Source organism: Giraffa tippelskirchi, chromosome 6 (assembly GCF_054371585.1).
Source record: "Giraffa tippelskirchi isolate mGirTip1 chromosome 6, T2T-mGirTip1v1.2.pri, whole genome shotgun sequence".
NCBI lineage: Eukaryota > Metazoa > Chordata > Mammalia > Artiodactyla > Giraffidae > Giraffa > Giraffa tippelskirchi.
In genome coordinates, this window is record NC_137280.1 from 94,139,304 (window position 1) to 94,164,604 (window position 25,301).

At 45.6% G+C, this 25,301-nt stretch overlaps 1 protein-coding gene and 1 pseudogene across 1 annotated transcript; one reads left to right on the plus strand and one right to left on the minus strand.

Moving 5' to 3' along the window:
- Window positions 1–7,005: 7,005 nt before the first annotated feature.
- Window positions 7,006–12,376, minus strand: LOC145509869 (tumor necrosis factor ligand superfamily member 14-like). The gene is made up of 4 exons (XM_081499343.1): window positions 12,065–12,376; window positions 10,108–10,144; window positions 9,795–9,836; window positions 7,006–9,162 (listed from the first exon to the last, which is right to left on the minus strand). Exons 1-4 carry the CDS (start codon window positions 12,281–12,283, stop codon window positions 8,732–8,734), a joined length of 729 nt encoding a protein of 242 aa, XP_081355469.1. The 5' UTR covers window positions 12,284–12,376; the 3' UTR covers window positions 7,006–8,731.
- A 7,924-nt stretch (window positions 12,377–20,300) lies between these two features.
- On the plus strand, window positions 20,301–22,465 carry LOC145510867 (C-terminal-binding protein 2-like; annotated as a pseudogene).
- Window positions 22,466–25,301: the final 2,836 nt, after the last annotated feature.

Sequence of the window (25,301 nt, forward strand, 5' to 3'; positions counted from 1 at the left end):
TAAATTTGCTTTCTATGAGTTCAGTTCAGTCACTCAGTCGTGTCCGACTCTTTGCGACCCCATGAATCGCAGCACGCCAGGCCTCCCTGTCCATCACCAACTCCCGGAATGTACCCAAACTCATGTCCATCGAGTTAGTGATGCCATCCAACCATCTCATCCTCCGTCGTCCCCTTCTCCTCCTGCCCCCAATCCTTCCCAGCATTGGGGTCTTTTCCAATGAGTCAACACTTCGCATGAGTTGGCCAAAGTATTGGAGTTTCAGCTTCAACATCAGTCCTTCCAATGAACACTCAGGACTGATCTCCTTTAAGATGGACTGGTTGGATCTCCTTTCAGTCCAAGGGACTCTCAAGAGTCTTCTCCAACATCACAGTTCAAAAGCATCAATTCTGCGGTGCTCAGCTTTCTTCACCATCCAACTCTCACATCCATACATGACCACTGGAAAAACCATAGCCTTGACTAGAAGGACCTTTGTTGGCAAAGTAATGTCTCTGCTTTTAAATATGCTGTCTAAGTTGGTCATAACCTTCCTTCCAAGGAGTAAGCATCTTTTAATTTCATGGCTACAATCACCATCAGCAGTGGTTTTGGAGCCCAAAAAATGAAGTCTGACACTCTTTCCACTGTTTCCCATCTATTTCCCATGAAGTGATGGGACCAGATGCCATGATCTTAGTTTTCTGAATGTTGAGCTTTAAGCCAACTTTTTCACTCTCCTCTTTCACTTTCATCAAGAGGCTATTTACTTCTTCACTTTCTGCCATATGGATGGTGTCATCTGCATATCTGAGGTTATTGATATTTCTCCCAGCAATCTTGATTCCAGCTTGTGCTTCATCCAGCCCAGCATTTCTCATGATGTACTCTGCATATAAGTTAAATAAGCATGGTGACAATATACAGCCTTGACGTACTCCTTTTCCTATTTGGAACCAATCTGTTGTTCCATGTCCAGTTCTAACTGTTGCTTCCTGACCTGCATACAGGTTTCTCAAGAGACAGATCAGATGGTCTGGTATTCCCATTTCTTTCAGAATTTTCCACAGTTCATTGTGATCCACACAGTCAAAGGCTTTGGCATAGTCAATAAAGCAGAAATAGATGTTCTTCTGGAACTCTCTTGCTTTTTCGATGATCCATCAGATGTTGGCAATTTGATCTCTGGTTCCTCTTCCTTTTCTAAAACCAGCTTGAACATCTGGAAGTTCACGGTTCACGTATTGCTGAAGCCTGGCTTGGAGACTTTTGAGCATTTCTTTACTAGTGTGTGAGATGAGTGTAATTGTGCGGTAGTTTGAGCATTCTTTGGCATTGCCTTTCTTTGGGATTGGAATGAAAACTGACCTTTTCCAGTTCTGTGGCCACTGCCGAGTTTTCCAGATTTGCTGGCACATCGAGTGCAGCACTTTCACAGCATCATCTTTCAGGATTTGAAATAGCTCAACTGGAATTCCATCACCTCCACTAGCTTTGTTCGTATTGATGCCTTCTAAGGCCCACTTGACTTCACATTCCAGGATGTCTGGCTCTAGGTGAGTGATCACATCATCGTGATTATCTGGGTCATGAAGATCTTTTTTGTACCGTTCTTCTGTGTATTCTTGCCACCTCTTCTTAATATCTTCTGCTTCTGTTAGGTCCCTACCATTTCTGTCCTTTATTGAGCCCATCTTTGCATGAAATGTTCCCTTGGTAGCTCTAATTTTCTTGAAGAGATCTCTAGTCTTTCCCATTCTGTTGTTTTCCTGTATTTCTTTGCATTGATTGCTGAGGAAGGCTTTCTTATCTCTCCTTGCTATTCTTTGGAACTCTGCATTCAGATAGAAATATCTTTCCTTTTCTCCTTTGCTTTTCCCTTCTCTTCTTTTCACAGCTATTTGTAAGGCCTCCTCAGACAGCCATTTTGCTTTTTTGCATTTCTTTTCCATGGAGATGGTCTTGATCCCTGTCTCCTGTAGAAGGTCACTAACCTCTGTCCATAGTTCATCAGGCACTCTGTCTATAAGATCTAGTCCCTTAAATCTATTTGTCACTTCCAGTGTATAGTCATAAGGGATTTGATTTAGGTCATATCTGAATGGTCTAGTGGTTTTGCCTACTTTCTTCAATTTACGTCTGAATTTGGCAATAAGGAGTTCATGATCTGAGCCATAGTCTGCTCCCAGTCTTGTTTTTGCTGACTGTATAGAGCTTCTCCATCTTTGGCTGCAAAGAATATAATCAATCTGATTTCAATGTTGACCATCTGGTGATGTCCTCGTGTAGAGTCTTCTCTTGTGTTGTTGGAAGAGGGTGTTTGCCATGACCAGTGCGTTCTCTTGGCAAAACTCTATTAGCCTTTGCCCTGCTTCATTCTGTACTCCAAGGCCAAATTTGCCTGTTATGCCAGGTGTTTCCTGACTTCCTACTTTTGCATTCCAGTCCCCTATAATGAAAAGGACATCTTTTTTGGGTGTTAGTTCTAAAACGTCTTGTAGGTCTTCATAGAACCATTCAAGTTCAGCTTCTTCAGTGTTACTGGTCTGTGAGTCTATTTCTGTTCTGTAAGTAAGTTTATTTGTATCATTTTTTAAAAAATTCCATGGGATTTCCCTGGTGGTCCAGTGGCTAAGACATTGAGCTCCCAGTGCAGGAGGCCTGGGTTCAGTCCTTAGTCAGGGAACTAGATCCCACATGCTACAAATAAGAGTTTGCACACTGCAACTAAAGATCTATGATCCCATGAGCCACAACTGAGACCCGGCACAGCCAAATAAATAAAACACACATATAAGTGATAGTGTGTGATATTTGTCTTTCTCTGACTTCACTTCACTTATGATCATCTCTAGGTCCATCCATATTGCTGCAAATGTTATTATTTCACCTTTTTTATAGCCAAGTAATATTCTACTGTGTATATGTACCACATCTTTATCCATCCATCCATCGACATTTAGGTTGCTACCATGTCTTGGTTATTGTCAGTGGTGCTGCTATGAACATTGGAGCACATGTATTTTTTTCCAATTACTTTTCATCTTCTGTGGTATATCCTCACTTTTTGTCTGGTTAGGGTATCAGTTGCTAAGAAGGATGCTGTAAAAATCTCCCACTTTGGTGATGTGGTACCTAATGTAAGGTATTTTAGATACCCCGCCCTCCATTTCAGGTCTTCAAATTCTTTGGAGCATTTTACATCAATTCAGTTCAGTTCAGTTCAGTCGCTCAGTCGTGTCCGACTCTTTGCGACCCCATGAATTGCAGCACTCCAGGCCTCTCTGTCCAGCACCAGCTCCTGGAGTCTTCCCAAACCCATGTCCATCGAGTTGGTGATGCCATCCAACCATCTCATCCTCTTTCGTCCCCTTCTCCTCCCGCCCCCAATCCTACCCAGCATCAGGGTCTTTCCCAATGAGTCAACACTTCGCATGAGGTGGCCAAAGTATTGGAGTTTCAGCTTCAACATCAGTCCTTCCGTTGAACACCCAGGATTGATCTCCTTTAGGATGGATTGATTGGATCTCCTTGCAGTCCAAGGGACTCTCAAGAGTCTTCTCCAACACCACAGTTCAAAAGCATCAATTCTGCGGTGCTCAGCTTTCTTCACTGTCCAAATCTCACATCCATACATGACCACTGGAAGAACAATAGCCTTGACTAGACGGACTTTTGTTGGCAAAGTAATGTCTCTGCTTTTAAATATGCTATCTAGGTTGGCCATAACCTTCCTTCCAAGGAGTAAGCGTCTTTTGATTTCATGGCTGCAATCACCATCTGCAGTGATTTTGGAGCCCCCCAAAATAAAGTCTGACACTGTTTGCACTGTTTCCCCATCTATTTCCCATGAAGTGATGGGACCAGATGCCATGATCTTAGTTTTCTGAACGTAGAGCTTTAAGCCAACTTTTTCACTCTCCTGTTTCACTTTCATCAAGAGGCTCTTTAGTTCTCCTTCACTTTCTGCCATAAGGGTGGTGTCATCTGCATATCTGAGGTTATTGATATTTCTCCCAGCAATCTTGATTCCAGCTTGTGTTTCTTCCACCCCAGCATTTCTCATGATGTACTCGGCATATTTACATCAATAGCACATTTCAATTGAAACTATCCACTTGTTTGAGTACTTTGGTTGATTCTTGCTTTATTTATTGTGATAACGTTATTAAGCATATACACATTTAGAACTGTCATATTTTCATGACAGAGACTTAGTTATACCTAGTAAGGCTTCCTACATTAAAGTCTATGCAGTCCAGGACTACCGTGGTGGTCCAGGTGTTACAACTCTGTGCTTTCTCTGCAGGGGGGCAGGTTCCATGCCTGGTTGAGGAACTAGGATCCCACATACTGCATTGCACAGCTTAAAAAAAAAAGTCTATGCCATCCAATAATAATAGACTTAAACAAACTTTCTTTCTGGCAGTTTACATCCTTTATCTGGAAACTTGTTATATTGTGTAAGTTTAAATGCAAGCAATATGTTCGTGGATCTTAATTTTTCTTAGCCAGCCAGAAAATATTTGTCTTTTAATTCAAGTATTGTACTGATCTCCTGGAGGAGGGAATGGTGACCCACTCCAGCATTCTTGTCTGGGAAATCCCATAGACAGAGGAGCCTGGCGGGCTAGAGTCCAGACAGTTGCAAAGAGTTGGACATGACTGGGCAAGCACACTCCCCCACACTGTACTGATGCTGTCCAATAGCAATGTAATGTGTGCCATCTGTCTAATTTAAATTTTTCTAGCAGCCACAATCAAAAGGTATACAAAATGGTGAAATTCATTTTAATAACATGTTTTATTTAACAACATATCCAAAATGTTATCATCTCAAAAAAGAATCAGTATAAGATAAGTAATATTTTACTTTTTCAAAATCCCAGGTCTACAAATTTTGGGGTGCATTTTACACTAACAGCACACCTCAGTTCAGACCATCCCCATTTCAAATGCTCAGTTGTGACATACGGCTTGTGGCACTGTTTGGACTCATGTAGATTCAGACTATCTACTTAATTGCAGTTCCTAATGTGTTTGGATTTATTAGGTACTTTCTGGTGGCCCCTCAGTTGCTATATTTCTTTTTCTCACCTTCTTTGCCTTGCTTGGAATTTTGGTCATTCCACTTTTCTCTTACACTTGTTTAGAAGTTACACATCCTGTTTCTGCTCTTCTGGACATTTTCTGAGACACTTTATTGTTTAATTAATGTTTTATTGAAGTGTAGTTGATTTACATTGTTGCATTAGCTTCTGTAGACACTTTAATTTAGAAACACAGGGCAGCGGTCCTAAGATGGCGGAGGAATACGACAGGGAGACCACTTTCTCCCACACAAATTCATCAAAAGAACATTTGAACGCCAAGCAAATTCCACAAAACAACTTATGAATGCTGGCAGAGGACATCAGGCACCCAGAAAGGCTGCCCATTGTCTTTGAAAGAAGGTAGGACAAAACATAAAGGATAAAAAGAGAGGCAAAAGAGGTAACGACAGAGATCCGTACCGGGAAGGGAGTCTTAAAAAAGAGAGAAGTTTCCAAACACCAGGAAACACTCTCTCTGGCGGGTCGGTGGTGAGCCTTGGAATCTCAGAGAGCAAAATAACTGGGAGGAAAAATAAATAATTAAAACCCACAGATTACCTGCCTAACATCAACTCCCAGTGGCGCAGCAGCCCAAACGTTCGCATCCCCTACCAGCAAGTAGGGGCTGGACCAGGAGCCGCGGGCTACATTGCTTTGGGTAAGGACCGGACCTGAATGCCCCAAGGGAAATCTGAGGGAACTAGCTTGAGATAGCAACCCAGACTGTGGGATAGCTATTCCCACCTAAGACACCACCAGGCCCGCTCACAGAACAAACAACTGAGCAGACCTAGCTGGCTGCAGACTGGCCTATCCCCTGCCGGAGACAGGCAGGCGAGGGCAGCAAGAGCCAGAAGCGGGCAATCGTGGCCCCAGAGAGGCATCCTATACCAAACTGCAAGCACACTTTGTTGCTAACGAAGAATTCTTGGGATTCTGGATGGTGGACATTTGCCAGGAGGGTCACAGCCAGAGATCAATTCCCCAGAAGAGACACACGGCACACCTGAGGAGGTGTGCCCATTGTATACCCAGAAAACAGCGGCTGGGACAGGGGAGGTGATAAGTCACAGCCTTCAACTGGGGGCGACTGCACTCGCCAAGCACCTGGTCGCCTGAGCTGATCGGCCCTGGGAAGGGCACAAAACGCAGGCCCAAACAAGTCTGCTCTTTTGTGGAGTACCTGAGAACTTCAACCTGAGTGGCTTAGACCTGGGAAGTGCACGCACCCCAGGGCCCGTATCAGACAGTTCCCAGCAGAGCAACCTAGAGCCTGAGCAGTGTAGACTGGGAAAGCACACACGCCATGAGGGGGGGCAAACCCAGTATGGCTGAAACACTGCAAGCACTCCCCACAGACGCCAGTGATATTTGTTTGCAGTGTTCCTCCCTCCCCACAGCACGACTGAACAAGTGAGCCTAAAAAAATTGACCACCACCGCCCCCCTTGTGTCAGGGCAGAAATTAGACACTGAAGAGACCAGCAAACAGAAGAAGCTAAAATAAACAGAGGGAACTGCTTTGGAAGTGACACGTGCAATAGATTAAAACCCTATAGTAAGCACCGACTACATAGGAAGGGGCCTATAGACCTTGAGAAGTACAAGCCAGATCAAGGAACTATCTGAAAATGAACTGACCCCACACTGTCCACAACAGCTCCAGAGAAAGTCCTAGAAATATTTTTACTATTATCATTTTTTTAATATTAATTTTTTTTATTTTTTATGTTTTAATTTTTATTTTATTTAAGTCCCCTATTACTCCTTTAATTTTCATTTTTATAACCTACTATTACATTGCCCCAAAAAAAGACCCTATTTTTAAAGTAAACTTCATATATATATATATTTTATAATTTTTCTGACTTTGCTTTTTTAATATTGTATTTTTGAGAATCTAACCTCTACTCTAGATTTTTAATCTTGGCTTTTTGGTATTTGTTATCAACTTGGTACCTTTAAGAACCCAATCTTCAGTACCCATTTTTACTTGGGAGAGATCACTGACCTGATTGCTCTCTCCCACTTTTGACTCTCCTTTTTCTCCACCAGGTGGCCTCTATCTACCCCCTTTCCCTTTTCTTCTCTACCCAACTCTGTGAATCTCTTTGCGTGTTCTGGGCTGTGGAGAAAACTTAGGGAACTGATTGCTGGCTGGATCTGTCTCTCTCCTTTTGATCCCCCCTTTTATCCTCCTGGCCACCTCTTTCTCTTTCTTCCCTCTTATCTTCTGTGTAACACTGTGAACATCTTTGAGGGATCCAGACTGTGGAGAGCACATAGGGAAGTGATTACTGGCTAGCATGTTCTCTCCCCTTTTGATTTCCCCCCTCTTCTCCTCCTGGCCACCTCTATCTCCCTCTTCCCTCTTCTCTTCTCCATGTAACTCTGTGTACCTCTCTGGGTGTCCCAAACTGTGATTCTCTGGGATGCTGTAGCTGTGATGACAGTTTACTATCATCAAAGTTTTTGCTTATTATCAGTAAGCAAAAACAGTTTACTATTCTTTCCCTTTTTCTACCTTTTCTTTATTTTTCTTTCCTTTCACTCTTGCTTTATTTCCACCTTTTCTTTCTTTCTCTATCAATCCATCTTTCCTTTCACCCTTCCTTTCTTTCTACCTTTCTCTCACCTTTTCTTCCTTCCTTCCTTTCTCTCCACCTTTATTTCTTTTCTGTCTTTATCTATCCACCTTTCTCTTCTCTCACCTTTTCTTTCTTTCCACCTTTCTTTCATTTTTCCTCCCTTTTCTCCCTTCCTTCTCTCACTCTCTCTTTCTCTTTCTCTCTAGAAACATTTTCTAAGTGCCTGTGCACCAGGCTCTAGCTTGGGTGCTGAAACAACCGTGCTCGATGTCAGCCAAGCTGTGGGTGATATACACTGGGAGCCAGAAACCAACCACAGAGGGAATATTTACACCATGGAAATGGGTGTCCCCTCCTGGGACAGCTGGTTGTTGACACCTCCCAGAATATCCCTACGCCTGTTTCTCTGAGTGTAGCTTCATGTGGTATGGTAGGCTGTGGTGTGGCCACAAGCCCCATGGGTGGAACTTGGGTTATGACTATGACCATGGGTACAGCTGGGCTGGGCTGGGCTCTCCAGGGTGGGTGAGTCTTAATGATAAATCCTCGCCCCCAACCTCCCCAGACTCTGCCCACACTAGTGAGAGGGTAGAGGGTGTTAAGAAATTTTCTCTTCTCAGTCAACTCCCCGGACCCCCATGTCCCACTTTAATCTGAATCAAAAGTATAAATACAATTTCCTGTCTTAGTCAACCACCACACCATCATCATGTCCCTTTGATCTGAATCAAAAGTATAAATACCCACCCCTCACCCCTTCCTGAATATCAAGATCAGCTTTACCCCCTGCCTGGGGACTAACAGACCCCCCAGTCTCCGGGTGCGTGTCCTCAGTGTTGTCCATGGCAGGGCATGCATTCTCTGTTGGTCCTTCAGAGGTGCCTGCTGGTTCTTGGGGCAGCTGGGTTCTCTACCTTCCTGGTCCCCACCGAGCTCTCCACCTGTCAAGTTTGGGTGTCCCCCAGGTCCTCTCTAAAAACCTTCGCTCGTGTTTTTCTGTGTCCTGAGGCTTCCTCTGAGGTCTCTTACTTGTCAGAGATGCACGTTAAATTAGCCCTGATCACGTCCTTCACACCATGAAGGCCCTGAAGTAGGAACGTGTGCCGTCGTGGAGTCGGATCACATGCTCGCCTAGTATGCGTACCACCACCTCTTCTCCCATGTTCAGGTGGACTACTCCGCCCAGGAAGCTGCTGTCCCACCACACCTGGGAGCTGCCTGCTTGTCTGCCCGGTGACCACTGGCTGACCAGCAGCTCCACCTCCTCGGGAAAGCAAGGCGTGTGCCTGTAGAGTACGTGGGTGATAGGCAGGCAGTCGCCGGTCAATCCCTGGGAGCAGCTCTTACCACCCAGCTGCACCTTGGAGTAGATGTAGTAGTAGCCGGCCTGGGCAACCACCAGGGCCCCATCCCGGTAGCTGAGGCCTCTCAAGAAGGCCAGGCCCAGTTTTGTCTCCGACAACACCGGGCCTCCGCTGCCAGTCCAGCTGAAGTTGGACCCTGTGGAGGGAGACAGAGCAGGGCTGGTGAGCGCACGTCCCCGGCTCACAGCGGGACCCCAGGCCAGTCGCCAGCCCTCTCTGAGAGCCACCTTGCTCTGTGCTAGGCTTTAAATGTATGCACTCACTTTATCCTGACTTTACAGGTAGGGGAACTGAAGCACAGTAAGTGGCAAAATAACTTACTTATCCTCCATCTTAACGCTTTCACCCCCTTCTTGCAGGGGGGGAAACCGAGGCACAGAGCAATCGATTCACCCAAACCGTCAGAAATCGTTAAGTGGCAGAACTAAGGATTTAAGCAAAACACATCATGGCCCAGCAGCCTTATAACCTCTGTATGCCTCAGTCTCCCTCTCTGGAAAATGGAGCTATGAATAGTCCTGGCTAAGGATCGAATGAATGAAGAGGTGGAAAGCCCATCACAGTGTGAGCCAGAGAGTAAGCACCCTACAAGGTTTTATTCAATAAATGAAATTAGAAATTCGTGGACTCAGGCAGTGTCTGTACTCTGGGAAGCTTTGAAGAACTAATGAATAAAGGAGTACTCAGCTACCACTGAAGTGCCTGTCTGGTCTCCCCAGGACCCACTGAACCCTCTTACCCCCTGCCGGGACTTGAGGGCCCCCTCACCTGTGAGGAGTGCTACTGTCTTGGCTTGTTGGGGCTTCCGCTCTGGAGAGAGAGAATCAGAGGTCAGAGGTGAAGGTGGGGGGGTGGGTAAAGGGCCAGCCTCCAGAGGAATCATCTAGTCCACCTCCTGGTGTCAACCTCACCCTTTCCGGAATGACCCAAACTTCTGCTTCTCAGGCCTGGGGGAGGGGCTTCCGTGGGGCTTGGGCCAGTTGTGCAAATTGCATTGGGCAATGGACTGAGGGGGTGGGGGCAGCATGGAAACATAACGTCTCCTCCTGGGTGAGGGGGTTTGACCAGGACCCTGACTCACCTTGCAACAGCTGCTCCCAGGGTTTCGCACCTTTGTCCTGAAAGTACAGAGCAGCCCCATTGTGAGGATCTGTGGGGCTCACATCCTGGCATCACTCAGTCTCGTGGCTGAGAGGCACACGTAGACCACGGGCACAGGCATCACCCTCCGTCGACTCCAAGGCCACGTGCACGCCCCAACCCTACTCCCTGCCACCCAGCAGGCTCCTAACCAGCCAGGACCTGTTTTCCCCTCTTGTAAATGGACGCATGGAAAATGCCTGGTTTGAATTCCCATGTGAAAAGTGTGTTACAATGCCTGGAACAGAGCAAGCGTTATAGAAGTGTTTATTACATAAGTGCTGCTGCTGCTGCTAGGGAGCTCAATCCCTGAATCAGGAAATGGCAACCCACTGGAGAAGGCAATGGCGATCCCCGGAGAAGAAAATGGCAACGCACTCTAGTATTCTTGCCTTGAGAATCCCAGGGCCAGAAGAGCCTGGCAGGTACAGCCTATGGGGTCATAGAGTAGAACAGGACTGAAGTGACTTAGCGCACACACACACACACAGAAGACACACAGTCACCTGAATGGTGGACACTTGTAAATAAATGCAAACACGTGAATACACATGGACACAGACCTGGACACACTGACAAGACACACATGGAGGCAGATACACGGGTGCAGGGTTTACGGATTCACTTGGGTCTGCGCATACAGAGACCCAATAACAAAGATGCACAATGTCAATACACAGGCTGTAGATGAGTGAGGAATAGCTGTGTTGGTACACATGTGTGGGATAGCAGCACAGGTCCAAGTGGGCCTGTGGTCATCAGGTCCAGCCATGAGGAGAAAAATGACCTGGAAAGAAAAAGGCCGAGACCATGGGGGCATGTCATGGGACACACAGACCTACAGGTGTGGCAGAGACATCCACGGCCATAGGAAACGGATGCAGAGAGACATGCTCACAGCCTGAGAAAAGTGGCTTACTGACAGCCCCAGTTGTGGTGATCAGGGTACTGCTGATAATGACTAGCCAGGTCAGGGACTTCCATGGTGGTCCAGCGGTTAAGACTGAATTTCCAATTAAGGGCGAAGGTCTGACCCCACTGCTGTGTGACATGCCCAAAAAATTGTTTTTAGTTAAAATACCTTACAAAGTGGTCAAACTGAGGAATCAGGTAAATCTTTTAAAAACAAACAAACAGCTAGCCATGTCACGATGGCAGTTCTGGGGGATACAGACAACACAACTGTTTTATACAACATTAAGCTTCCTAGAGGTATGCGTGTTTAGTCACTTCAGTTGTGTCTGACACTGCAACCCCATGGACTGCAGCCCACCAGGCTCCTCTGTCCATGAAATTCTCCAGGCGAGAATACTGGAGTGGGTTGCCATTGCCTCCTCCAAGGGATCCTCCTGACCCAGGGATCGAAATCGAATGTCCTGTTTCTCTTGCACTGGCAGGTGGATTCTTTACCACTGAGCCACCTGAGAAGCCCGATCCTAAACACCTAGGTTTTGTTAGTTCCCATCACTAAAAGAAATTATAATTATGTGATACCATTGCAGTATTTATATACAAATCAATATGTTGTACACCTTAAACTTACACAATGTTCTATGTCAATTATATCTCAATTTTAAAAAAAGTCATTTCCCATTTATTTTTTTTAATAAATTTATTTATTTTAGTTGGGTGCTAATTACTTTACCATATTGTAGTGGTTTTTGCCATACATTGACAGGAATTAATCCCTGCCTGTGCCACACACACAATATTCTGTTTTATTGCCTATGGAGACTCATGATCATGCTCATTTCATGGATGAGGAAACTGAGGCTCCGGAGGTGAATTAGCTTGCCTGGGACTGCTCTTAGTCTGTCCTCCATCCTTGCACACATACACGTACAGATGCTGAGTGACATTGGCTTGGAGATCCCCACCCCCACCCCAGTGGCGCTTACCTGCAGAGGGGTGCCAACCGCCTCTAGGCGCCAGTGCAGCTGCAGCAGGAACCAGCCCTGGACAGCCAGTCCAGCCACCACCAACAGCAGCATGAGGCCCAGTCCCAGCTGGGCAGCACTGCAGGGCTGTCTCCTGCGGCTGCACCCCAGCCTCCTGAATGGGATGTCTATCTGTCCATCCACCACGAATATCGAGGGCCTCACAACTGTCTCTTCCATGCCTGAGTGGACGAGGCCCCAAGATGAATCCTGCAGGCCAGGAGGGAGGAAACCACGATTGCCCAACACGCCTGGGCTTCTCACAATGCCGACAGGCACTCGTGGGTCCCGGGGCTGCCTTTAGAGCTGGGGCTCGGCCCCTCCCCTTTCCCCACACACCCTCCTCTCCTTCCTGTCATCCCCACACCCCCAGGCTGGCCCCACCTCACTCTCACTCAGAGCCTCTCACACTTTCCAGAGGCATCTGGAGACGTCAATTAGGTGGGGGACGGGAGACAAAAAGCCCCAGCCTTCCCTTCTGATGGCATCAACCACATGGTTGCCAAGTGTTTGCTGAGCACCTCGGCATCATTCCCTTGGTCACCAAAGGTTTACTAAGCACCTCCTGTGTCCCAGGTACTGTTCTAGATTTGGAGGCACAGCTGTGAGCAAGAGAGACAGATGTCCGTGGTCTTAAAGCACTCGTATTCTAGTGGAGTGAGAAAGACCAGCATAGTATGTAAGAAAATAGTATAGAGTGCTTGAAATGGTAATTCGAGCAATGGGAAATGCCCAGAAAGAGTGGTTTGTGTATGTTCATGTGTGTGTGTGTGTGACTATGTGTGTGCACGTGTGGATGCACGTGTGTGTAGTTGCAAGTGTGCACCTATGTGTGTAGTGTATGCATACAGATGTATGCAGGTGCATGTGCATGACCATGCTTGAGTGTTCTTGTGTGTCTGTACACACTCCAGTGTGCATGCATGCAAGTTTTTTTGTGTGGTTTGTTTTTAAGTATTTATTTATTCATTTGACTGTGCTGGGCCTTAGTTGAAGCATGTGGGGTCTTTGATCTTCTTTGCGGCATTCGGGATCTTTAGTTGTGGTATGCGAACTCTTAGTTGCAGTATGTGTGATCTAGTTCCCTGTCCAGGGGTCAAACCCACATCCTCTGCATTCAGAATGTGGAGTCTTAGCCAGTGGACCACCAGTGAAGTCCCGTTGAAACTCACAGTCAGAGGGTGGAACCAAGGTCCACTCAGTTAACTAAAGGTAAGTCCTGGGAGTCCTCCTGGACCTCTCCTCCATCCTGTCATGACGTTCCACCCTCAGCAAGCCCTATGGATTCAACCTCCAAACCAGATACCAAATCCAGCCACCCATTTCCATCCTCACCGCTACCACCCTAAGTGCTATAGACTATGTTTATTCCCCAGCCCCTACATTGATATGTGAATACCTCCAATGTGATGGTATTTAGAGGTGGAGCCTCTTAGAGGTGAGGAAAGGCTAGGGCATAAAGTTGGAGCCCTCCTGAAAGGGATTAGTGCCTTTATAAGGGGAGTTGTGAGAGATATGCTCTGTCTCCCTCTCTGCTGTATGGGGACACAGAGGGATGGAGGCCAGGCCAGGAAGAGGGCTTGCTTTGAACTCAGCCATGCAGTCACCCTGGTCTCAGAATTCCAGGCTCTAGAACTGTGAGAAATAGATGTCTATTGTTTAAGCCACTCAGTCTAGGGTAGCTTCTTATAGCAGCCCCAACAGACTAAAACACTAAGGGACCCACCAGTTGTTGCTTGCACTGGTACAGTAGCTCCCAGCTGGATACACTGCTTTGCCACGTGCCATTTTATGATTCATTCTCTACCCTCAGGTTAGTATGGCCTTGCTTATTTATTTCTGTTTTGTTTTATTGTTGTAAATTCACACAACATAAAGTGAACCGTTTATTTACTTATATAAAAAAAATTTTTTTTTGACTGTGCTGGGTCTTCACTGTGGTACTGTGACTTCTCTAGGTGTGGTCTTGGGCTCAGTAATTGTGGTTCACAGGCCTCTCTAGTTGTTGCTTGAGGGCTTAGTTGCCCTGAGGCCTTAGTTCCCTGACCAGGGATTGAACCTGTGTCCCCTGCAATGGAAGGCAGATTCTCAACCACTGGACCACCAGAGAAGTCTCAAAATGGATCCTTTTAAAGCAAGCACCTCTGTGCTACTTAGTACATTTACCGTGTTGTACAATACTACCTAGTTCAAAAGCATTTCAGTGTCTCAAAGGTAAACCTTTTAACCATCAAGAAGTCATTCCCCAACTCCCCCACCCCCTGACCCTGGCAACTACGAGTCCACTTTCCTGCTCTATGGATTGACCTGTGTTCGACATTTCAAAAATAAAAAATGGAAACACACTCTTCGTGGCCTTTTGTGTCTGGCTTCTTTCACTGAGGATAATGTTTCCAGATTCATTCACACTGTAGCGTCTGTTCAGTGTTTCACTCCTTGTTAAGGCTCAGTAATATTCCAGTGTGTAGATGAACCATATTTTGCTTATCCATTAACCCATTAATGGATATTTCCATTACTACATTATTTCCACCTTTTTGTTATTTTGAAAAATGCTGTTACGAGCATGTGTGTGCATGTGTTTGGGTTCTAGATCACAATTCTTTCGGATATATACCTAGGACAGGAACTGTTGGCATCAGCCTTAAAAAAAATTATAGTTTAATTTTTTGGTCACACTATGGGGCATGTGGGATCCTAGCTCCCCAACCAGGGACTGAACCCATGCCCCTTGCAGTGCAAATGTGAAGTCTGAACCACAGGACCTACAGGGAAACCCCCTGGCATCAGCTTTTAAACTCTAAAGTCAGCTCTCATCTCTTCCATGTTTGTGTTGTCCTTCAGCCACTACTTTGTGTCTTACTCTTTGTGACCTCATGGACTGCAGCATGTCAGGCTTCTCCGTCCCTCACTATCTCCCAGAGTTTACTCAAACTCATGTCTGTTGAGCCAGTGATGCCATCCAACCATCTCAAACCTCTGTTACCCTGTTCTCCTCTTGCCATCAATCTTTCCCAGCATCAGGGCCTTCTCCAAAGAGTCAACCGTTCATATCAGGTGGCCAAAGTATTGGAGCTTCGATTCATCATCAGTCCTTCCAGTGAATATTCAGGCTTGATTTCCTTTAGGATTGTATGGTTGCATCTCCTTGCAGTCCAAGGGACTCTCAAGAGTCTTCTCCAGCACAACAATTTGAAAGCATCAGTTCTTTGGCACTCAGCCTTCTTTATGGTCCAATTCTCAGTTAAGTTCAGTCACTCAGTCGTGTGTGACTCTTTTCGGCCCCATGAATCGCAGCACGCCAGGCCTCCCTGTCCATCACCAGCTCCCGGAGTTTACCCAAAGCCATGTCCATCGAGTCGGTGATGCCATCCAACCATCTCATCCTCTGTCTTCCCCTTCTCCTCTTGCCCTCAATCTTTCCCAGCATCAGGGTCTTTTCCAATGAGTCAGCTCTTCGCATGAGGTGGCCAAAGTATTGGAGTTTCAGCTTCAACATCAGTCCTTCCATTGAACACCCAGGACTGACCTCCTTTAGGATGGACTGGTTGGATCTCCTTGCAGTCCAAGGGACTCTCAAGAGTCTTCTTCAACACCACAGTTCAAAAGCATCAATTCTTCAGCGCTCAGCTTTCTTTATAATCCAACTCTCACATCCATACGTGACTATTGGAAAAACCATAGCCTTCACTACATGGACCTTTGTTGATAAAGCAATGTCTCTGCTTTTTAATATGCTGTCTAGGTTGGTCATAATTTTCCTTCCAAGGAGTGTCTTTTAATTTCATGGCTGAAATCACCATCTGCAGTGATTTTGGAGACCCCCAAAATAAAGTCAGCCAGTGTTTCCGCTGTTTTCCCATCTATTTGCCATAAGTGATGACACCAGATGCCATGATCTTAGTTTTCTGAATGTTGAGCTTTAAGCCAGCTTTTTCACTCTCTTCTTTCACCTTCATCAATAGACTCTTTAGTTCTTCTTCACTTTCTGCCATAAGGGTGGTGTCATCGGCATATCTGAGGTTATTGATATTTTCCCCGGCAATCTTGATTCCAGCTTGTGCTTCTTCCAGCCTAGTGTTTCTCCTGATGTACTCTGCATATAAGTTAAATAAGCAGGTTGACAATATACAGCCCTGACGTACTCCTTCTCCCTTTTGGGACTGGTCTGTTGCTCCATGTCCAGTTGTAACTTGCTTCCTGACCTGTATACAGGTTTCTCAAGAGGCAGGTCAGGCGGTCTGGTATTCCCATCTCTTTCAGAATTTCCACAGTTGATTGTGATCCACACAGTCAAAGGCTTTGGCATAGTCAATAAAGCATAAATAGATATTTTTCTGGAACTCTCTTGCTTTTTCGATGATCCAGCAGATGCTGACAATTTGATCTCTGGTTCCTCTTCCTTTTCTAAAACCAGCTTGAACATCTGGAAGTTCTTTGGAACTCCGCATTCACATGGGCATATCTTTCCTTTTCTCCTTTGCTTTTAACTTCTCTTCTGTTCACAGCTTTGTAAGGCCTCCTCAGACAGCCATTTTGCTTTTTTGCATTTCTTTTTCTTGAGTATGGTCTTGATCCCCGTCTCCTGTACAATGTCACGAACCTCCATTCATCGTTCTTCAGGCACTCTGTCTATCAGATCTAATCCCTTAAATCTATTTGTCACTTTCACTGTATAATCGTAAGGGATTTGATTTAGGCACTTGAATGGTCTGGTGGTTCTCCCCATTTTCTTCAATTGAAGTCTGAATTTGGGAATAAGTAGTTCATGATCTAAGCCACAGTCATCTCCCAGTCTTGGTTTTGCTGACTGTATAGAGCTTCTCCATCTTTGGTTGCAAAGAATATAATCAATCTGATTTCAGTGTTGACCATCTGGTGATGTCCATGTGTAGAGTCTTCTCTTGCGTTTTTGGAAGAGGGTGTTTGCTATGACCAGTCCATTCTCTTGGCAAAACTCTATTAGCTTTTGCCCTGCTTCATTCTGTACTCCAAGGCCAAATTTACCTGTTACTCCAGACGTCCAGACGTTTCTTGAATTCCTACTTTTGCATTCCAGTCCCCTATAATGCAAATGACATCTTTTTTGGGTGTTGGTTCTAAAAGGTCTTGTACGTCTTCATAGAACCATTCAAGTTCAGCTTCTTCAGTGTTACTCGTCGGAGCATAGACTTGGATTACCATGATATTGAATGGTTTGCCTTGGAAACGAACAGAGATCATTCTGTCGTTTTTGAGGTTGTATCTAAGTACTGCATTTCGGACTCTTTTGTTGCCTATGATGGCTACTCCATTTCTTCTAAGGGATTCCTGCCCACAGTAGTAGATATAATGGTCATCTGAGTTAAATTCACCCATTCCAGTCCATCTGAGTTCGCTGATTCCTAGAATGTCGACATTCACTCTTACCATGTCCTGTTTGACCACTTCCAATTTGCCTTGATGTATGGATGTAACATTCCCTGTTCCTATGCAATATTGTTCTTTACAGCATCGGACCTTGCTTCTATCACCAGTCCCATCCACAATGGGGTGTTGTTTTTGCTTTGGCTCCATCCCTTCATTCTTTCTGGAGTTATTTCTCCACTGATCTCCAGTAGCATATTGGGCACTTACCAACTCGGGGAGTTCATCTTTCAGTGGCCTGTCTTTTTGCCTTATCATACTGTTCATGGGGTTCTCAAGGGAAGACTGTAGAAGTGGTTTGCCATTCCTTTCTCCAGTGGACCACATTCTGTCCGACCTCTCCACCACGACCCATCCACAGCATGGCTTAGTTTCATTGAGTTAGACAAGGCTGTGGTCCTGTGATCAGATTGGCTAGTTGTCTGTGATTGTAGTTCCATTCTGTCTGCCCTCTGATGCCCTCTCTTACCGCCTACCGTCTTACTTGGGTTTCTCTTACCTTGGACATGTATCCCTTCAGGGCTGCTCCAGCAAAGCGCAGCCACTGCTCCTTACCTTGGACATGGGGTATTTCCTCTCAGCCACTGCTCCTGACCTTGGACCTGGGGTAGCTCCTCTCAGCCGCTGTTCCTTACCTTGGTCGTGGGGTAGCTCCTCTTGGCCACTTCTGTGCCGAAAGCTGCCGCCCCTGCGCAGCACAGTCACCGTGCAGCCGCTGTGTGGCCGCCTTCCCTGCGCCGTGCAACGGCCGCCCCTGCACCACGCAGCCACAGCTGTCCAACTCTCACATCCGTATAAATCTTCCAATGACCTCACACTGAGCTTATGAGGGTTGACAGATTGTGTCCCACGGGCAGAGTCAGGATAGGCTTATATTTCGGTACAGCTACGGGAGCTGCTCTCAGGGGCCTCATACTTTAGTGTCCTGGAGTCCCAGATGGGGCACCTTCCTCTGGTCCCTGTTCCCCCCTTTGCTTTCAAATGTCTTCCTAAATGGCAGCCAACACTCACCACTATCCAGGCTTCATAGCTGATTGTGTCGCAGGTAAGAACTGATTCTGCCTCAGTTGTCTCATCTGGGTGAGCTGGCGGGAACTGTGACTTGCTTTTGGAACTGTGACTTGATTTTCTTGCTTTTGTTTTTATAATCATACTTTATGGACTGACTGCCTCAGAGGACCCTGCCCCTCTGCCTGACTTGAACTAAAGTGCCTTTGTTTCGCTCACAGAGAGATAATCTGACCCTGCCCACCTGTGAATGGCTGCCAGAAAAGAATAAATTAACACAACCCGTCCTACATTGCAAGATAAATGTTCTTTTTACTAGACATCCTCACCTCCTCTCCCTCTCTGTTTCTATAAAATACCTGGCATCCAGACCCCAACAAGATGGTTACCTTGAGACATTTGTCTGCCATCTTCTGGGTCAGCCAGTTTTCTGAATAAAATCATCTTCTTTGCCTCAACACCTCTGTTGGTTAGTTGGCCTGTCATATGGTGAGTAGAGTAAGCATGGGCTGCGTAATCATCACATGGGCTGCCACCTACATGTTGGTGTGTCTTCTGTTGGCAGTTACTAGGCATTGACTGGGTGCATCTGATTCTGGGGTTGGTGACTCAGCATGTTGCTTCAACTCCGGCCAGCTCAACCAGATGAGACCACCCGGCCTTGGGAAACAGAGGTTGGCTGGAACCTGGGCATCACTGGAGCAGAGAGAAACTGGCCTTGGTGGTCATCCCACACCCTCTCCACTCACCTGGATCTTGTCTACTAAAAAAGATACACAACATGAGAGTTGTAAGTTAAGTTTTATTTGGGATAAAATGAGGACTGCAGCGTAGGAGACAGCACCTTGGATAGCTCTGAGAGACTGCTTCAAAGAGCAGTCGTCAAAGAAGGTCAATATATAAGATTTTGGTGACGTGGGAGTTCAGTGCAATCAAGCACTCATTTTACATGAGGTTTTCTGCTAGTCATGAGGAGCTGATGTCACCATGAAGGGATTTAGTGCTTTTCTAGATATAAGTCAAGAATCCACCTGCAATTCAGGAGACCCGTGTTCAATCACTGGATCGGGAATATCCCCTGGAAGAGAAAATGGCAACCCACTTCAGTATACTTGCCTGGGAAATTCCATGGACAGAGGATCCTGGAGGGCTACAGTTCATGGGGTCGCAAAAAGTTGGACACAACTGAGCAACTAACACTCACTCACTAGATGTGAGGAGATACAAGGATTGGGATCATGAAATCAGTTTCTGAAAATATCTAACTATCTAAAGCCCTGTCCCATTGGTTTCTCTGGAGCACAGAGTCCCTCACTCTCCACCCTGAACTGCCTTCAGGGCACGTTGAGAGTCAGCAACTGCAGCAGCACAGGATTCCATCACTGCAGAGGCAGGTGGCAAATATCCTTGGCAAGTGCCAATTCGTAGTTGACAATCTCCAAGTCTTGGGCCCATCACTCTTCATCTGGAGAATGTCTCCAGCAGCTGGACACACATCCTGTCTTCCAATCCTGGGTGGCCCATTTCGAGCAAATGGGTTACAATGCAGGCTGGAAGCATCCTTAATTTTATGAATACCTTCTTAATAGCCTTAATTTTATCTCTCGGTCCTCAAAGATTAAAATATTTACTGTATAGCCCTTTAGAGAATGGCTGTCCCCTGAAGTAAGAATAGACATTAAGGGGACTTCTGGTGGTGCAGTTGTTAGGACTCCATGCTTTCACTACCGAGGGCATGGGTTCAATCCCTGGTCAGAGCACTAACATCCCCCATGGTGCCATGATGCATCACATCATCACCCTCATCGGGGAGGACCTCGAGAAGTTCAAGCCCCTTGAGACTGACCCTGCACATAGGCATCAAGGCTGCAAGGCAAGCTCGGAACTGACCATGTGCAAACATCCCATCAGCAGCTGTGGAAGAGGCTCCACCATCTGCCGCATCCTCTGTCTATCCTGACAGATCTCGTGGCTGTACCAGGCACTGCTGAACACACACCAGTATACAACATCAAGCTGATCCAGGGGAGCAGCCAGCATCCACAGAGAGATGCTGGACCTCATGGACTTCCGTTGCAGGGTCCAGGCAGTTTGGGCTCAGGCTTGTATTAAATAAAAAAAAGAAAGAAAGAAATTAAAAAAAAATTATATATATATATATATATATATATATATAGACACTTCTTTGGTGTGAGTTGCCACATGTGGGATCTAATTCCCTAGCCAGGGATCGGCCCTGGGCCACCTGCATTGGGAGCTCGGAGCCTTAACCACTGGACCAGCAGAGAAGTCCCTCAGCATCATATTTTATGACCCTTACTTGCAGGACAGGATTGAGTAGTCCCTGGGCCTGCAGATGGTATATGCCCCTCAGGACTTACTGTTATCAGAGCAGTCTCCCTGTGGTTTCCTTGCACTATAATCTCAACGGACATAATCATCACCTCAACAATGACTTTACTCTAAAGCAAGTGGTCCTATTTTACTGACACCAATGAATGCATGGTGCAAGTAGACTAAAAGGCATCCTTTTCTTCAAGCAAGTTGGTGTTTGCACAAGTTTGCTTAAAACACTTTCTACGTAAATCAGCTGTTTAGGTTTTCTGTTGTGGTAAGGGCTCTGCACTGCCTTCTCTTTAAAAAAAAAAAATGATTGTATGTACTTATTTAATTTATTGTTTGTCTGCACTAGGTCTTTGTTGCTGCACTCGGGCTTTCTCTAGTTGCAACGAGCTGGGGCTACTCTTCATTGCATGGCAAGGGCTTTTCATTGTGGTAGCTTCTCTTGTTGCAGAGCACAGACCCTAAGCACATGGGCTTCAGTGGTTGCAGCTCCTGGGCTCCAGATTGTAGGTTCTGTACTTGGGGTGCACAGGTTCAGTTGTTCCATGGCATGTGCAATCTCCCCAATCCAGGGATTGAATCAGTGTCCCTTGATTGCAAGGAGGATACTTAACCACTGGGCCATCAGTGAAGCCCTCTGCACTCCCATCTTGCTGTCAAAATAACTTCATCATGATAGTGTTCCACTGGTCGACCTCAGCAGCAGTATGAGAGAGCAAACCTACTCGCTGGTCATCTGTCTGCTTGGGTTTCGTACACTGCTTTAGCACAATGTTTCGTAGAACATGACTGACCAGAAAACATGGATGTCACATCTCTAGAAACAAAAACCATAGTGCTTCCGTTCCTAATGTGTACCTTAATTTTTTTTTCTGTTTGTGTTTTAATTTTTCAAGTAAAAATAATACTGACTTTCAATAAAAAAAAAAAATACAGACTTTTCAATTGGCTGTTCTGGTTTTAAAGGATGAGCTGTAGGCTGTGTTAAAGGTTGAGCTATAGGCTGTGTGTTTTTCTCTAACAACATGGCGCTTTTGAAATGCTTTTGTACCATGAGTAAAATTTGAGGTTTTGGGGGTAAAAAAAAAAGCAGATGAGGTATGGAGCATCCCATTGAATGAGACACTTGAGGGACTGGTGGATGAGAAATCCTTAGCTCCAAACCTCAAGGAAGGCAGGATAGAGGGGTGGCCCTTGGAAGTGCACTGATCAGAACGTTTCAGCTTTGCTCAGGGTCCTTGAAAGATCTCTCATTTGCACACCTCCCACGGCATGGTAGAGTGAGCAGATACCTACATGGCAATCACTACGTTTCATCCCAGAAAGGTAAGAAATTGTGTAAATAAGGAGTTCTTTGTCACAACAGCACCCTGGTCCATATAGAGCAGCAAGAAATTCATCCAGAGTGTGGTGTTGCCACTGCAAATTCCCACCAGGCATCATGGGCAGGGCTCCAGGGTGATCTCCTGCAGCAAAGGGAGGGATCAGCTCTTGGAGGCATCCTGGTAACCCACAACCTCTCCACAGCCACACAGCCTCCCCACGCTCCCTCTCTCAACAAACCCACAAAACACAGGGATGGTCCACAACACCCCCTACAAGTGATAGCAGAGAGTGACGAAAGGTAATCCTTCAGATACACCTGGGACCAGCTGAAAAATAGATGAACTTTTCCAAAGAAGACACACAAATAGCCCAAAAACCGCATGAAAAGATGCTCAGCATCGTTAATTTTTAGAGGAATGCAAGTGAAAACTACCATGAGGTATCACTTCCCACGGGTTAGAATGTCCATCATCAAAAAATCCATGAAGAATAAATGCTGGAGAGGCTATGGAGAAAAGGAAACCCTCCTACACTGTTTGGTGGGAATGTAAATTGGTACAGCCACTGTGGAGAACAGTATGGATGTTCTTTTAAAAACTAACAATATACCTACCATACAATCCTGCAATTCCACTCCTGGGCATATATCTGGTGCAAGCTACCATTTGAAAAGATACATGCACCCAATGTTCATTGCAACGTTATTTACAATAGCCAGGATGTAGAAGCAACCTAAGTGTCCATTGACAGATGAATGGATAAAATAGATGTGGGACATATATACAATGGAATATTACTCAGCCATAAAAAGAATAAAATAATGCCATTTGCAGCAACATGGATGGATCTAGAGATTGTCAGACTGAATGAAGTATGTCAGACAAAGACAAATATCATATGATATCACTTATACATGGAATCTACAAAAATGGTACAAATGAACTCATTTACAAAGCAAAAATAGAGTCCCAGATGTAGAAAACAAACATATAGTTACCAGGGAGGAAAAAGAAGGGAGGGATAAATTGGGAGTTTGGGATCAACATACACACTAGTATATAAAACAGATAACTAATAAGGACCTACTGTAGAGCACAGGGAACTCTTCTCAATACTCTGTAATGAATGACCTATATGGGAATAGAATCTAAAAAAGAGTGGGTATATGTATACATATAACTGATTCACTTTGCTGTATACCTGAAACGAACATTACATTGTAGATCAACTCTACTCCAATAAGAATTTTTTTAAAAATTGATCATGTCAGGGTCAACTGTTTGCTCTTGGGCTTCCCTGGTAGCTCAGCTGGTAAAGAATCCACCTGCAATGCCGGAGACCCCAGTTCAATTCCTAGGTCAGAACGATCCCCTGGAGAACGGATAGGCTACCCACTCCAGAATTCTTGGGCTTCCCTGGTGGCTAAGCTGGTAAAGAATCCTCCTGCAATGTGGAAGTCTTGGGTTCGATCTCTGGGTTGGGAAGACCCCTGGAGAAGGGAACAGCTACCCACTCCAGTATTCTGGCCTGGAGAATTCCATGGGGTGTATAGTCCATGGGGTAGCAAAGAGTCTGATGGAATTGAGTGACATTTACTTTCAAGAGAAAAGGAATTTGACAGTCTTTTTAACTGATTCTCCACATAGGCACCATGGACATTGCAGAGTTAAAACCACAAAAGAGCTGGAGGCATGGGCAAACTGAAGAAGATGTGATCTGCTTGTGGAAGCACAGAAAAAGACTAGGATGTGATTTAGTAACAACCAACTTTTGTAACTTCCAGATGTTCAAGCTGGTTTTAGAAAAGGCAGAGGAACCAGAGATCAAATTGCCAATATCCGCTGGATCATCAAAAAAGCAAGAGAGTTCCAGAAAAACATCTATTTCTGCTTTATTGACTATGCCAAAGCCTTTGACTGTGTGGATCACAATAAACTGTGGAAAATTCTGAAAGAGATGGGAATACCAGACCATCTGACCTGCCTCTTGAGAATCCTGTATGCAGGTCAGGAAGCAACCGTTAGAACTGGACATGGAACAACAGACTGGTTCCAAATAGGAAAAGGAGTATGTCAAGGCTGTATATTGTCACCCTGCTTATTTAACTTATATGCAGAGTACATCATGAGAAATGCTGGGCTGGAAGAAACACAAGCTGGAATCAAGATTGCCGGGAGAAATATCAATAACGTCAGATATGCGGATGACACCACCCTTATGGCAGAAAGTGAAGAAGAACTAAAGAGCCTCTTGATGAAGGTGAAAGAGGAGAGTGAAAAAGTTGGCTTAAAGCTCAACATTCAGAAAACTAAGATCATGGCATCTGGTCCCATCACTTCATGGGAAATAGATGGGGAAACAGTGCAAACAGTGGCTGACTTTATTTTTGGGGGGCTCCAGAATCACTGCTGATGGTAACTGCAGCCATGAAATTAAAAGACGCTTACTCCTTGGAAGGAAGGTTATGGCCAACCTAGATAGCATATTTAAAAGGAGAGACATTACTTTGCCAACAGAAGTCCATCTAGTCAAGGCTATGGTTTTTCCAGTGGTCATGTATGGATGTGAGAGTTGGACGGTGAAGAAAGCTGAGCGCCGAAGAAGTGATGCTTTTGAACTGTGGTGTTGGAGAAGACTCTTGAGAGTCCCTTGGACTGCAAGGAGATCCAATCAATCCATCCTAAAGGAGATCAATCCTGGGTGTTCATTGGAGAGTCTGATGTTGAAGCTGAAACTCCAATACTTTGGCCACCTCATGTGAAGGGTTGACTCATTGGAAAAGACCCTAATGCTGGGTAGGATTGGGGGCGGGAGGAGAAGGGGACGAAAGAGGATGAGATGGTTGGATGGCATCACTGACTCGATGGACACGGGTTTGGGTAGACTCCGGGAGTTGGTGATGGACAGAGAGGCCTGGCGTGCTGCGATTCATGGGGTCGCAAAGAGTCGGACACGACTGAGCGACTGAACTGAACTGAACTGAACACCTAAAGCAACTAAAAAAGGAAGAAATTAAGAACCCTGGGGTTAGTAGAAGGAAAGAAATCTTAAAAATTAGGGCAGAAATAAATGCAAAAGAAACAAAAGAGACCATAGCAAAAATCAACAAAGCCAA

Excerpts from the sequence above, each read along its gene's own strand:
- LOC145509869 (XM_081499343.1), bottom strand. The coding sequence starts at position 12,283 with ATGGAAGAGACAGTTGTGAGGCCCTCGATATTCGTGGTGGATGGACAG. Across the intron at positions 10,145-12,064 it reads CGGTTGGCACCCCTCTGCAG|GACAAAGGTGCGAAACCCTG; the intron begins GTAAGCGCCACT and ends CTGTACTTTCAG. Across the intron at positions 9,837-10,107 it reads CTGGGAGCAGCTGTTGCAAG|AGCGGAAGCCCCAACAAGCC; the intron begins GTGAGTCAGGGT and ends CTCTCTCTCCAG.